General features: G+C 40.1%; 1 protein-coding gene across 1 annotated transcript; it reads left to right on the top strand.

The window, feature by feature from the left end:
• The first annotated feature begins 4972 nt into the window (after positions 1 to 4972).
• Positions 4973 to 13661, top strand: LOC132894385 (ras-related protein Rab-10-like). The gene is made up of 6 exons (XM_060934144.1): positions 4973 to 5520; positions 6563 to 6623; positions 6754 to 6892; positions 8981 to 9070; positions 10192 to 10293; positions 11820 to 13661. The coding sequence occupies exons 1-6, from the start codon at positions 5394 to 5396 to the stop codon at positions 11901 to 11903; spliced, it is 603 nt and encodes a 200-aa protein (XP_060790127.1). The 5' UTR covers positions 4973 to 5393; the 3' UTR covers positions 11904 to 13661.
• Positions 13662 to 14307: the final 646 nt, after the last annotated feature.

Below are 14307 nucleotides of genomic sequence, written 5' to 3'. Positions count from 1 at the left end.
GGGGAATCACACTTCTCAGCCTCCCAGGGAAAGTTTACTCCAGGGTACTGGAGAGGAGAATTCGACCGATAGTCGAACCTCGGATCCAGGAGGAACAATGCGGTTTTCGTCCTGGTCGCGGAACACTGGACCAGCTCTATACCCTTCATAGGGTGCTCGAGGGTTCATGGGAGTTTGCCCAACCAGTCCACATGTGCTTTGTGGATCTGGAGAAGGCATTCGACCGTGTCCCCCGTGGTATTCTGTGGGGGGTGCTTCGGGAGTATGGGGTTCGGGGCTCTTTGCTAAGGGCTGTCCGGTCCCTGTACGAACGGAGCAGGAGTCTGGTTCGCATTGCCGGCAGTAAGTCAGACCTGTTCCCAGTGCATGTTGGACTCCGTCAGGGCTGCCCTTTGTCACCGGTTCTGTTCATAATTTTTATGGACAGAATTTCTAGGCGCAGCCAGGGGCCGGAAGGAATCCTGTTTGGGAACCACAGGATTTCATCTCTGCTTTTTGCGGATGATGTTGTCCTGTTGGCTTCTTCAAACCAGGACCTTCAGCATGCACTGGGGCGGTTTGCAGTCGAGTGTGAAGCGGCTGGGATGAGAATCAGCACCTCCAAGTCCGAGGCCATGGTTCTCGACCGGAAAAGGGTGGCTTGCCCTCTCCAGGTTGGTGGAGAAGTCCTGCCTCAAGTGGAGGAGTTTAAGTATCTCGGGATCTTGTTCACGAGTGAGGGAAGGATGGAGCGTGAGATCGACAGGCGGATCGGTGCAGCCTCCGCAGTGATGCGGTCGCTTTACCGGTCCGTCGTGGTGAAGAAGGAGCTGAGCCAAAAGGCGAAGCTCTCAATTTACCGGTCGATCTACGTTCCGACTCTCACCTATGGTCATGAGCTTTGGGTAATGACAGAAAGAACAAGATCGCGGATACAAGCGGCTGAAATGAGTTTCCTTCGCAGGGTGGCTGGGCGCTCCCTTAGAGATAGGGTGAGAAGCACAGTCACTCGGGAGGAGCTCGGAGTAGAGCCGCTGCTCCTCCACATCGAGAGGAACCAGCTGAGGTGGCTCGGGCATCTTTTTCGGATGCCTCCTGGACGCCTCCCTGGGGAGGTGTTCCAGGCATGTCCCCCCGGGAGGAGGCCCCGGGGAAGACCCAGGACACGCTGGAGGGACTGTGTCTCTCGGCTGGCCTGGGAACGCCTCGGTGTTCTTCCCGAGGAGCTGGCCAAGGTGTCTGGGGAAAGGGAAGTTTGGGCTTCCATGCTTAGACTGCTGCCTCCGCGACCCGGTCCTGGATAAGCGGAAGAAGACGAGACGAGACGAGATAGTAATGCGACAAAACAGGACAAACACCAAGGGGATGAATACTTTTGCAAAACACTGTATGAATGAGTAGGTGTGTCTAAACTTTTGAATGGTACTGTGTACATAGTATTAGGCTTTCAAGACAAAATCTAATGTTACAGAAAAATGTTCTGTATGTCAGTAAGCAAAGCAGTACACACAGTGGTGCTTCAAAGTTTGTGAACCCTTTAGAATTTTCTATGTTTCTGCATAAATATGACCTAAAACATCATCAGATTTTCACACAAGTCCTAAAAGTAGATAAAGAGAACCTAAACAAATGAGACAAAAATAGCATACTGGGTCATTTATTTATTGAGGTGGTAAAATGATCCGGTATTACATGGCAAAAGTATGTGAACCTTTGCTTTCAGTATCTGGTGTGACCCCCCTCCGTTGTGCAGCAATAACTGCAACTAAACGTTTGCGGTAACTGTTGATCAGTCCTGCACACCGGCTTGGAGGAATTTTAGCCCATTCCTCCGTACAGAACAGCTTCAACTCTGGGATGTTGGTGGGTTTCCTCACATGAACTGCTCGCTTCAGGTCCTTCTACAACATTTCCATTGGATTAAGGTCAGGACATTGACTTGGCCATTCCAAAACATTAACTTTATTCTTCTTTAGCCATTCTTTGGTAGAACGACTTGTGTGCTTAGGGTCGTTGTCTTGCTACATGACCCAACTTCTCTTGAGATTCAGTTCATGGACAGATGTCCTGACATTTTCCTTTAGAATTCACTGGTATAATTCAGAATTCATTGTTTCATCAGTGATGGCAAGCCGTCCTGGCCCAGATGCAGCAAAACAGGCCCAAACCATGATACTACCACCACCATGTTTCACAGATGGGATAAGGTTCTTATGCTGGAATGCAGTGTTTTCCTTTCTCCAAACATAGCGCTTCTCATCTCATCTCATTATCTCTAGCCGCTTTATCCTGTTCTACAGGGTCGCAGGCAAGCTGGAGCCTATCCCAGCTGACTACGGGCGAAAGGCGGGGTACACCCTGGACAAGTCACCAGGTCATCACAGGGATGACACATAGACACAGACAACCATTCACACTCACACTCACACCTACAGTCAATTTAAAGTCACCAGTTAACCTAACCTGCATGTCTTTGGACTGTGGGGGAAACCGGAGCACCCGGAGGAAACCCACGCGGACACGGGGGGAACATGCAAATTCCGCACAGAAAGGCCCTCGTCGGCCACGGGGCTCGAACCCGGACCTTCTTGCTGTGAGGCGACAGTGCTAACCACTACACCACCATGCCGCCGCGCTTCTCATTTAAACTGAAAAGTTCTATTTTGGTCTCATCTATCCACAAAACATTTTTCCAATAGCCTTCTGGCTTGTCCACGTGATCTTTAGCAAACTGCAGACAAGCAGCAATGTTCTTTTTGGAGAGCAGTGGCTTTCTCCTTTCAGCCCTGCCATGCACACCATTGTTGTTCAGTGTTCTCCTGATGGTGGACTCATGAACATTAGTCAATGAGAGAGAGGCCTTCAGTTGCTTAGAAGTTACCCTGGGGTCCTTTGTTACCTCGCCGACCATGACACGCCTTGCTCTTGGAGTGATCTTTGTTGGTCGACCACTCCTGGGGAGGGTAACAATGGTCTTGAATTTCCTCCATTCGTATACAATCTGTCTGACTGTGGATTGGTGGAGTCCAAACTCTTTAGAGATGGTTTTGTAACCTTTTCCAGCCTGATAAGCATCAACAACGCTTTTTCTGAGGTCCTCAGAAATCTCCTTTGTTCGTGCCATGATACACTTCCACAAACGTGTTGTGAAGATCAGACTTTGATAGATCCCTGTTCTTTAAATAAAACAAGGTGCCCACTCTCACCTGATTGTCATCCCATTGATTGAAAACACCTGACTCTAATTTCACCTTCAAATTAACTGCTAATCCTAGAGGTTCACATACTTTTGCCACTCACAGATATGTAATATTGGATCATTTTCCTCAATAAATAAATGACCAAGTATAATATTTTTGTCTCATTTGTTTAACTGGGTTCTCTTTATCTACTTTTAGGACTTGTGTGAAAATCTGATGATGTTTTAGGTCATATTTATGCAGAAATATAGAAAATTCTAAAGGGTTCACAAACTTTCAAGCACCACTGTAGTACACAAGAGACACTTTTCAGACAAAAAACATGATGAAGGCTGCTGGGTTTTGTTGCAAAATTAAGAAGAAAGTGTGACAGTCAAAGTGTCCAGAAGAACTGAGGCTGGTTCTGGAAGATGCTCAGTAAAACTACAAATTATACCTGAGAATACTAATTTTCAAGCAAAAGGACATCAGACTAAATATAGAATTAGTTTCATTTATTACTGTTTACTGCTCTTTATAATGTGTTTTTTATATATACACATTTAATTTCATTATTTTTGAAGGCATCTTTGCTCTAAAGCATTTCTTTGCATGTGTCTAAGACTTTTATATGATAGTGTAAAAAGACTGTACTTTTGTTACGGGAATTTTTCAAGGCTTAACTCAACAACGTGCATTAGATTTCTACAACCCACAGGTTAGAACAAGACCCTTTATTTGTTTAACAGGCACACAAAGAATTGTACTCTATCATGATTGTCCAGAATCACAACAGTCCTGTTTTAACTCTAGTCACACAAAGGAGTCTCTGGCTCTTCATGTTGTCACACAGGCTCAAGGCCTCAGATTAAAAACAACAACAAAAAAAAACACTACAGTACATGACATTTACAACACAAAAAGACGAGACTATAATTTATTATAGCATGCTATAGGCATTTTAATTCTATCTATCTATCTATCTATCTATCTATCTATCTATCTATCTATCTATCTATCATTATTATTATTATTATTATTATTATTATTATTATTATTTGCACTAAATAATAATTCAATTTATTTTATTTAATGGGTTTAAGTTATTGAATAATGTGTTTTTCCAAGCATGGTAAAACTTAATAACAGAAAATATATTTATTAAATTAATAAGACTATAATTTATATTCTGTGCTATAGGCACTTTAATTCTATCTATCTATCTATCTATCTATCTATCTATCTATCTATCTATCTATCTATCTATCTATTATTATTATTATTATTATTATTTGCACTTAATAATAATTTAATAATGGGTCTAAGTTATTGAATAATGTGTTTATCCAAGCATGGTAAAACTTAATAACAGAAAATATATTTATTAAATTAATAAGACTATCATTTATATTCCGTGCTATAGGCACTTTAATTCTATCTATCTATCTATCTATCTATCTATCTATCTATCTATCTATCTATCTATCTATCATTATTATTATTTGCACTTAATAATAATTTAATAATGGGTTTAAGTTATTGAATAATCTGTTTTTCCAAGCCTGGTAAAACTTAATAACAGAACATTTATTGATTAAAAAATGAATAAGTCCCATCATATTTGCATCATAAAATAAGGCGTCGTTTAGGACGATGCCACACGAGCGCGAGCGCGCTGCAGATGAGCTCTAGCCCTGTTCTGAAAAATGTAAAATGTAATCAGATATACGCATGTGCAACATTGATGCACATGCGTAGTGAAAATTGGGCAGGACACGGATCGGGTTTAATGATACTGCTCGCCAAAAGCGTCTGCGCATGCGCAGTGGTGTCCTTTTTCTGTGGTCCTTGACGAGTTCCGTCAAGTCGTAACTGTTTTAGACGTAAATAGCTGATTTTGTCTTTGCTGTAATTTTTTTTGTTTACGTTTGTAGTCTTTTTTTTTTAATACAACGTTGTTGTTGTGGTTTTATGAGCTCGTCGGTCAGGTAACCAGCGAGTTACTTTAATCGTTCTGAGTAAGTGGCCCGATAGGAGCTAAAAGCTAGCAGCTAAGAAACTTTGACAGTTAAGGAGCTAACAGCGCGCTAACTCGGTTTATTGGTGAACTCGGTTAGTATGAGCTGTTCCTGGTGAAGTTCCTCATTTAGAGTCGAGGATCAGAAAAGTGGGCTTCCTGCTTTTACCCTTAGACTAGTTCTTTGAAGGAGTGTCCGCTTTGAAGCTCCATGCCAAATGGCCAAGAAGACCTACGATTTGTTGTTTAAACTCCTGCTTATTGGAGATTCAGGCGTTGGCAAAACGTGTGTGTTGTTTCGCTTTTCGGATGACGCGTTCAACACTACGTTTATCTCAACCATCGGTAAGGATCACATGTGTATTCAGTTAATCAATAAATCAGCTAACCTTACGAAATGCAAACTAACCCTACAGTCTAACGCAGACTCTATCCGTCTCCTCTACTTTAAGTGTATGATCTGAGAACCCAGAGACTTTTTTTTTTCCTCATCCATTGTTTGTTCATTTATAAAAAATGTCTTTACATCAGATATTACTGTACTTATAATAAGGGTTGTTTTACAATCAGGGTACGCACGCTAAAAATCACATTTAACACTTATTATCTTCAATATCAAAAGGCTTGACTAAATAAACTTGGTTGTTTTATTGTAGCCCTGTGATAGCTCTATTTACCATGCAAAAAAAAAAAAAAATTGGTGATAAGGTTATTTTTGGTGAATGTATGGCAATATATGTCATATTTAGCAAAATTACTCGTGTCATTTAGAAAAAGTGCTTTTTTGACCACAGGTAGCTCCAAAAGGGATGCACTTACATCATTCTTTATACCATAAAACAAATATTTGGTTCCATATCATTGGAAACATAGTTAAGTTTTAATGTTGAATGGCAGTAAGTTTTCAGACTATTTTGATCAAATTAGTATGTAATTGTGTCAAAAAAAAAAGTCCTCTCCGAGACAGCTAATTTTTCAATATAAAATAACATATATCTAAAATGATTATTTTCATCCTAAAATGTGGTCAAGATATTGGGACATAAATATTCGAGACAACTAATACAAAGCTTACAACCTTATATTTAAAAGCACTATGAAAGTAGTGGATTCTGAATTGTCAAAAAAAAGTTGTCTCCGAGAATCACTTCATTTGTTTCTCCCAGCCCTGTTTAAAGCTACACTTAATCTTGTTATAATACAAACTATTACACATGCCTATCTGTTCTTTAACTTGTCCTTCACTTAAAAACTGGTACAAGAACAAGTTTGAATCAATTTGAATTTTGGACCCCTGTGACACAAACTTTGTACCCTGATTGTAAAACAACCCATAACTGAGAAATAGTCATGTTTATATAATAACCTTTATAATGTAACTTTCCAGGGATAGATTTCAAAATCAAGACAGTTGAACTAAATGGCAAGAGGATCAAACTTCAAATATGGTATGTTACAAGTACTGACAGGTTTCAAATCTCTTGTATCAAAAAAAAAAAAAAAAAAATATCTGCAAAGCTCAATCTGGTTCCAAAGTAAGAATCATAATCGTATGTGATGTTATTTCTTCCATTTCAGGGATACAGCTGGACAGGAGCGTTTTCACACCATTACAACCTCTTATTACAGAGGAGCCATGGGGATCCTGCTGGTGTATGACATTACCAATGCTAAAAGCTTTGAAAATATCAGCAAATGGCTGCGAAACATTGAGGAGGTGGGATTCTAACCACTGAGGTTAAACTTATATGGATTGTAGTGTAACATGAAAGTTGATTACTGAGAATTTCCAGAGTATTTTTGTGGTCCATGACTCTGCTCCCCCCCCCCCAGAAATGACACACTACTGTTAAAATTTTTCTCCTTGGAAGCATTTCGCAAAGATAATTGACATTTTATGTGGTATGATGCCTCAGGGTGTTCTCTCTAGTGGGAGTTGTGAATTTGCATTAGCTGAACATTATCTGCTTATTGTTTTAACACTAAATGACAAACATTACAACAATGTTATGCTTCTATCTTTTATTTTAAAAAAATCCCACAGTTATCATGGCAAGCAAAATCACCAAATTGCCATCAGACTGAAACCAACAATTTCATTACAGCTGACACCCGTGTAGGTGAAATGTTTCCATACCAGTAGGCGATGCTGTTGTTCAGGAGACAATCTTTCTTTGCCCGGTGACCCCCGAGGTTTTAGCAGGAATGACCAGAAATGATAGGCTTACTACTTTCAGACTCGGTGCATTACCGTTAAAAAAGGTACAGTCGGCAGTGTTCTAGATAAACTTCTTATTTATTGATTAAAATGGATCTGAACAACTCCATGTACAATCAACATCTTGAACATTTACATTTAACTGTTATATGTAAGAGAGGGAAAGGTAGCACTGCTGTATGTAATGAGAAGACTGGGTTTATGCATCACACTACAGCTTATCAGAGTCAGGAGATGTAGTAGAAAGCACGACTCTCATCTCAGGTATTACATCCAACCGAGATTGCTACCATTGATTTGATGCACACGATGACACCGAACCCCGCATCCTGTAATTAAATGCTAGCAAATGGCTGGGTTTTTTAGTCAAGTTCACGTATAATGTACAAGTTCATGTAATATTTTCTTGAGTGTAAAGATCATTGCACATCAAAGGCCTCATAGCGTGAGCACGTCAGGACATCCAGTATACATTTCAGTGCTTCTAAACATATGTTATTACTGTATATGCTCACGGGCAGCACGGTGGTGTAGTGGTTAGCACTGTCGCCTCACAGCAAGAATGTTCTCCCCATTTCTGCGTGGGTTTCCTCCGGGTGCTCCGGTTTCCCCCACAGTCCAAAGATACGCAGGTTAGGTTAATTGGTGGCTCTAAATTGACCATAGGTGTGAATGTGAGTGTGATTGGCTGTTCGTCTTTGTGTCAGCCCTGTGCTGATCTGGCAACTTGTCTATGGTGTACCCTACCTCTTGCCCATAGTCAGCTGGGATAGGCTCCAGCTTGCCTGCGACCCTGCATAGGATAAGCAGTTACAGATAATGGATGGATGGATGGATATGCTTACAAAGTTTATTAATGAATGAGATTTTCACTACTAAATTCACTTTTAACCAGCACGTGCAGTAGGTTACAAACCAAAATATCACCCATGTGCTGTTGGGCATGCACGACAAAATATAGGATGAGTGCTGCATTTTGTAGTATTTCTATTGAGAAACCATGACCATGTGTCGCAAGGGTGCTTTTGTTTCTATTTTAAATAGCCATTTGGAATGCAGCCGGTGTCTGGTATAAAGGCCACTTTGACATGACAGCATGTTGGACGCAGAACAAGATGTAAAATGGGCTTAAATGGAGGTTCAAATTGAATGACGAATAATGCAAATTTTAATAATAATAAGCAGACAGTTTTATGAATAAATATTAGATAAATCAAATTTGTATACATTGAACTACATTATAAATCATGGTACATAAGAATCTCCTTTGACTCCATCCGTATCATTGGCGACCCCATGGTTCACAGAACCCTATCTGTGCTGTGACTGTTCTATCAATACATTTAAATGCTATTAAATGAAAAAGCCAAGGTACAATTAATACAACAGAAACAGTGAGGTGATTTAAGGTATAAAGCTTTTTCCTTTCTCGAAGCAGAACTTGAGGAGGTACGTCTTGTATGCCAGAGCAGATTATAGTCTGAAAATGCTGGTCCTCAGAATAGGTAGTGGTTTTTTTTTTTTCCTTTTTTTTTCTCCATGCTGATTGCAATTTTTTTTTAATCCATACCTTATTTATTTTCCTAGCATGCAAATGAGGATGTGGAGAAAATGCTGCTTGGTAACAAGTGTGATATGGAAGACATGCGTGTGGTACCTAAAGTAAAGGGAGAACAGGTAAACCTTTTCCTACATGAGTTTACTCTACATGTAGAATAGCTGAGCGATGTGTCCAAAATGCAGGCTTAACTCTTTACCCCTTAATGACGACATATGACGACCCCGTGTATATCCCATAATGACGACATATGATGCCTTGTCTAAAACCTTGTCAAAACCTTGTCTTTAGACTCTTTTTCTTGTAAATATGTTCTCAGGGTGAACAGTATATACATATATACTAAGTAACTTTAAAAACGCACAATGGAATTCAACACGATATCACTTTAGATCCATGCATATATTTGAAATTTATGATATTTTATGTAATGCACACACATCTTGAAACATCGATAAAGGACATTTATTGTCAAACTCAAGAATTAATTCACAATAAAAAAATTCAAAGTGACAGTTGGTCCATGTTCGGACCGTCATGCTGGAGATTCTGGGTCTGTGTCGTCCAGGGGTCTCAGCAGCAGTGACTGAGGGTGTCAGGAATCTGTCACGGAGGTGAGCTAGCCTGATGTGTTGATCCTGAACTGGCGTCGTGACTCGAGGCTGACCAGGGCGTGGACGATCCCTGGTGCTCCCTGTCTGTCTGTAACGCTGACTCAAACGGGAAATGGTCGAATGATGAACACCGAAGTGCCGGGCGACCTCGGTCTGTGTACTTCCGGCACGCAACATCCCGATGGCCTGTTCACGTTGATTTTGGCTTAGGCGTGGCATCTTCAATAATGACAATTTTCCCATCATTTCCCCCGGGTATTTATAGGCAAGATTGTGTGTGTACAGTGTATGCAAAATTTGTTTGAAAATTAAAGCCTGTCCATGTCATTGACTACCCGAGTCATATTGTACATTATTGAGTACAACTCCCTTAAATTCTGATTTGAGCACAGATTTGGAACTTATTCAGGCGGAACGAAGTTATTTTTCCATTGTGATATATTTCTTTTCTTCTTGAGATAAACTCAGCACGAATTCAGCAAGTTTTATCAATGTGCGTTTTTAAAGTTACTTAGTGTACAAGGGTGGCTGTAGCAACTGCTTTAAGAGGTAAAGAGTTAAAGGGTGGGTTTTAGGGTTTTCTTTCAAACTTGCTTAAGCATGTAATTTTCTTCGTTTGCTTTCAGATTGCCTCAGAACACAACATCCGCTTCTTTGAAACGAGTGCAAAAGCGAACATCAACATCGAAAAAGCTTTCCTCACACTCGCTGAGGACATTCTGCAAAAGGTAAGGACTAATAAATTAGAGGCTGTCAACATTTTGCAGTAAAAATTCCATGTTTTGCACAAAATTGCAACTTATTCAATATGGCCAGAAGTTTGTGTACACCTGATCATCACACCTGTATGTGCATATTGAACATAACCCTTCACTCTGAGAAGGATTTCCACTTGATTTCGGAACATTGCTGTGGGGATTTGCTCATTCAGCTACAAGAGCATTAGTGAGGTCAGACACTGATGTCTGGGCAAGGAGGCCTGGGGTACAGTCAGAGTTCCATTTCATCCCAGAGGTGATCAGTGGGGATGAGTTCAGGGTTCTGTGCAGACCACTCACGTTCTTCCACTCCAAACTTGGCACACCGTGTCTTTATGGATCTCGCTTTGTGCACAGGGGCATGTTTGAGCCCCTTAGTTCCAGCAATGCTACAGCGTACAAAGACATTAGAGACAATTGTGTTGTTCCAACTTTGTGACAACAGTTTGGAGAAGCCTCACATATGGGTGTGATGGTCAGGTGTCCACAAACTTTTGACTATATAGTATTGTCTTAAGGCCAATTTATGCTGACAATGCAGTCCTCGCAGATGGCGTCACAGATAGCGTCTGCGTAGCCCCCCCACCTTCGCAGACGCTCTGCGCGCACCTCCCAAAAATTGTGACCACCGCAGAAGCCTCGCAGACAAGAGGGCTCTGATTGGTCCACTCTACATCCGCTGTACACGCACTTCCGCTTCCCTACTTTCCCGGTTTGTTTTGTTTTCACGACCGCCATTTTTAAAAACACGAGCGAAGATGGAGCAGCACGAAAAGCGGTTGATCGAGGAAGTACGTACATCTATACGACTCCAGTTCTAGTCATTATAAGTAACCGGAGGATAAACACTCCACTAACCACACCCACCAACTACTCCTAGCGATTTCACGACTTCGCGCCCCCTTGCGTTGTAGCGGTGAATAACATCGCGCACGCCTATTACTCCCCGCTCAACGATAAATTACAACTGTCTACGAAAAGCTATCTGCGAAAGCCTTGTCGCAAGAGCATGCAGAGGCCCTTAGTCTCGAGATCAGTCTTGAGACCACTTTTAGAAGGGCCCAGTCTCGTCTCTGTGAGTTGACTGCGTTTTTACGCGGCGGGAAAACACTGGGAGTGACGTCATCAGCGGGAAATATTGGAAAATATGTCACTCAGATCCGCAGTGTATTTTGTATGAAAAATGCGAGTTTGGCAACAAAAGAAGATAAACTTCATATCTTTGAGCCAGCGTGTGAGTTTCTTTTTATTATATAGACATATTCACAAAGTAAGTACCCAAATTTATCAAAACAATTCATCGGTTTCCTCACAAGTGACATATAGAGACTTATGGCACAGTTTTGGTTCTCCATGTCCCAGATGTAGCTCGTATGAAAAATGAGTGGCATATTTCCCAGTAAAACACTGGTGTCCATATATGGTATAATAAGGTGATAATTGTAGGTTGTGGTTTTCACCACTGTAACAAAACTATGCTGTCCTCTTTCTTTTAGACCCCTGGAAAGGAGCCGACCAATGAAAACGTTGACATAAACAGCAAAAGTGGCTCTACAGGAGGGTTCAGGTGTTGCAGTTGAACAGCAGTTTTCCCCTGCTTTGCTTCCAAAAACCCTCACACCATTTACAATGCACAAGATTGATCTCTTACAACTATGTTAACCTAAATACCCATTATGCTGGATGAGACCTTTACCTCTCACTGTACTTTAACTATTAAACAGAACATAAAATAGCCCATTTTCTGTTAGTCATATTCGATCAAACAGGACCTTTTGTTACTTTAGTGATGATCTGACAGCAGCACTGTGTACAGGGAAACCACGTCAAGTAATCACACACTTACTGAGAACTACAAAAGGGATGCGTAACACTTAACATTCATGTTATTGTGAACTCTGATTGTGCCTTAACACCGTTTAGAAACAGGAGAGCTTAGTTTATTTGACATTTCTTAGATAGTGGTTGAATTACTGAATTGTGAATAAGTGTTTTATGTGACACTTCCCCTTATAACATTCATGGTTGTGCCTTATGACCTGCGGCAATGAAGTCAAAAGACTGTTCTCTGTTATTCCACGGTGTCACGTTTTCATGCGCCCAGTGCACATACAGTGCCTGTAAAGGCACAGACTGGCCTGATTGTCATGGTCTTGTTAATAACTTGCATGCTAATTGGCTTAAAGAGTCAGTGTCAGGGATCACATTCAAGAGAAATACTTCAGACCTTCTTGTTTGGTTCGAAGTAACAAGTTATTTTCCTTAAGGATAAGTCAGAAGTAATTCTACACACTTGTTTAATGAACAAATGCTGCTCAGTCCCACTGATGTTTTATCTGTCTGAGATTGTGCACTTTAGGGGCTACGCTGAACATAAGAGTCCCAGATCCAAAGGTCTATTCTGGATGTGTGTGCGTGAGATTTTAGGCTTATGAAATGATCTATGCCTATCAGCATGTTTGGTTAAATTGCTGCTCTTTGGGGTTTGTTTGTTTTTTTCTTCCTTTCTAGGAAGTTGGTTTCAGCAGGTCACTTCCCTGTCCTTTCCAGCATTAATCTTTTAATTATAATTTTCATTGGACAATTGTTGTGGGGGTGCAGAGGACCTTTTTTGGTGATGGTGAGGGGAAGTTCAGAATACACTCTTATTTCCAAACAGTGATTTATGATGTACTAACCATAAAGGTATTTCAACCTGTAAAATGTTTTGATTGTTAGTGATTGTCACTTTTGCTGAGTTTTTGGGTGGATTTTCTACATTTCTTCTTAATATTCTTCTCAACAGGCATTACTCGTATTCAGTAAGTGTTGACTGGTATATCTTGACTTTCTCTCTGAATCTAAGTAACAGCTTTTATTATTATAACTTCTTACTGATACATTTAGCACTTTTTTTTTTTACTGATGAATTTAAGTACACTAGTTCATGGCAAGATGACTTGAAAACTAGTTGTGAAGGTGGACACTGCCGATTTAAAAATAAAGAAATTTAAAAAAAAAAATTCCAACACGGGATTGAACGCTTTACTACTTGGATAGTAAGTACATAGGTTTCCTTAAATGTAGTGGTGTTTTTTTTGTTTTTTTTAAAGGTCTAAATTGAGGATTGCTAGTGTCCACCTTGGATCAGGCTAAAAACTGACTTTTTGGTTTACATTTGAATAACTAATTCTGTAATAATAGAAAATCAGAATGATGAATAAAATGTTTCTTGAATTAGAAGACTTAATAGCATGGCATTTTCTGTTCACAGGACTGTGTATAGTTAAAATAAAAAGGGAGTGATGGGTTTTGGATGGTAGTTTGATAGTGCAATAAACTCACTTTTCAAAAACAAACCTGTTTTTTTTTTTCTTTTTTTTAAAGGTTGGCAGATTCAAGTGGACTGATAAGTACAGGAAGTGGCTTTTAGCACTATTAAATTATAGCAAACTACACATTCATTTCATATTATTATCCTCAAGTAATGCCTTAGAGTACAGTAGAGAATAGAAATGAGTAGTGGTGGTATCTGTACTGTAGAGGAAAATAGACTGAGATAGCTGCCAAGCATTTGCTAGAGACATGGAAGATGTCAACACTTGTACTTAAATAATCAAACACATAAGCACCTTTGATTGGATAATTACAGCAGTGATGTGTTTTAGCTCGCTACAATTCTTTTATCCTGAACTGATGCAATGAGTAGCTTCTCTTTTTTTTTTTTTTTTTAAAACAATGTTGAAATACATATCCTGTGGTTGTGGGAAAAAATTTTAGTGTTTCAGAAGGGTTAAATTATCAGTCTGCATCAAGCAAACAACTAAGGAGATTGCTGAAATTACTGGAATTGGGTTAAGAACTGTTCAATACATTAAAACCTGGAAGGACAGTGGTGTACTGTCAACTTCAAGGAAGAAATGTGGTCAGAGAAGAATCTTGACTGACTGATCGGAGATCACTTAAATGCTTGATGAAGTCGAATCATTAAAAAATAAAGGCAGA

Source organism: Neoarius graeffei, chromosome 11 (genome assembly GCF_027579695.1).
Source record: "Neoarius graeffei isolate fNeoGra1 chromosome 11, fNeoGra1.pri, whole genome shotgun sequence".
NCBI classification, from domain to species: domain Eukaryota; kingdom Metazoa; phylum Chordata; class Actinopteri; order Siluriformes; family Ariidae; genus Neoarius; species Neoarius graeffei.
Note: the sequence above shows the minus strand (reverse complement) of the source record. Positions and strands in the feature narration are given on the sequence as shown.

Bases quoted from the DNA above. Each gene is read 5' to 3' on its own strand.
- LOC132894385 (XM_060934144.1), top strand. From the start codon at position 5,394: ATGGCCAAGAAGACCTACGATTTGTTGTTTAAACTCCTGCTTATTGGA. The intron at 9,071-10,191 runs GTAAACCTTTTC...GTTTGCTTTCAG, and splicing joins CTAAAGTAAAGGGAGAACAG to ATTGCCTCAGAACACAACAT. The intron at 10,294-11,819 runs GTAAGGACTAAT...TCTTTCTTTTAG, and splicing joins CTGAGGACATTCTGCAAAAG to ACCCCTGGAAAGGAGCCGAC.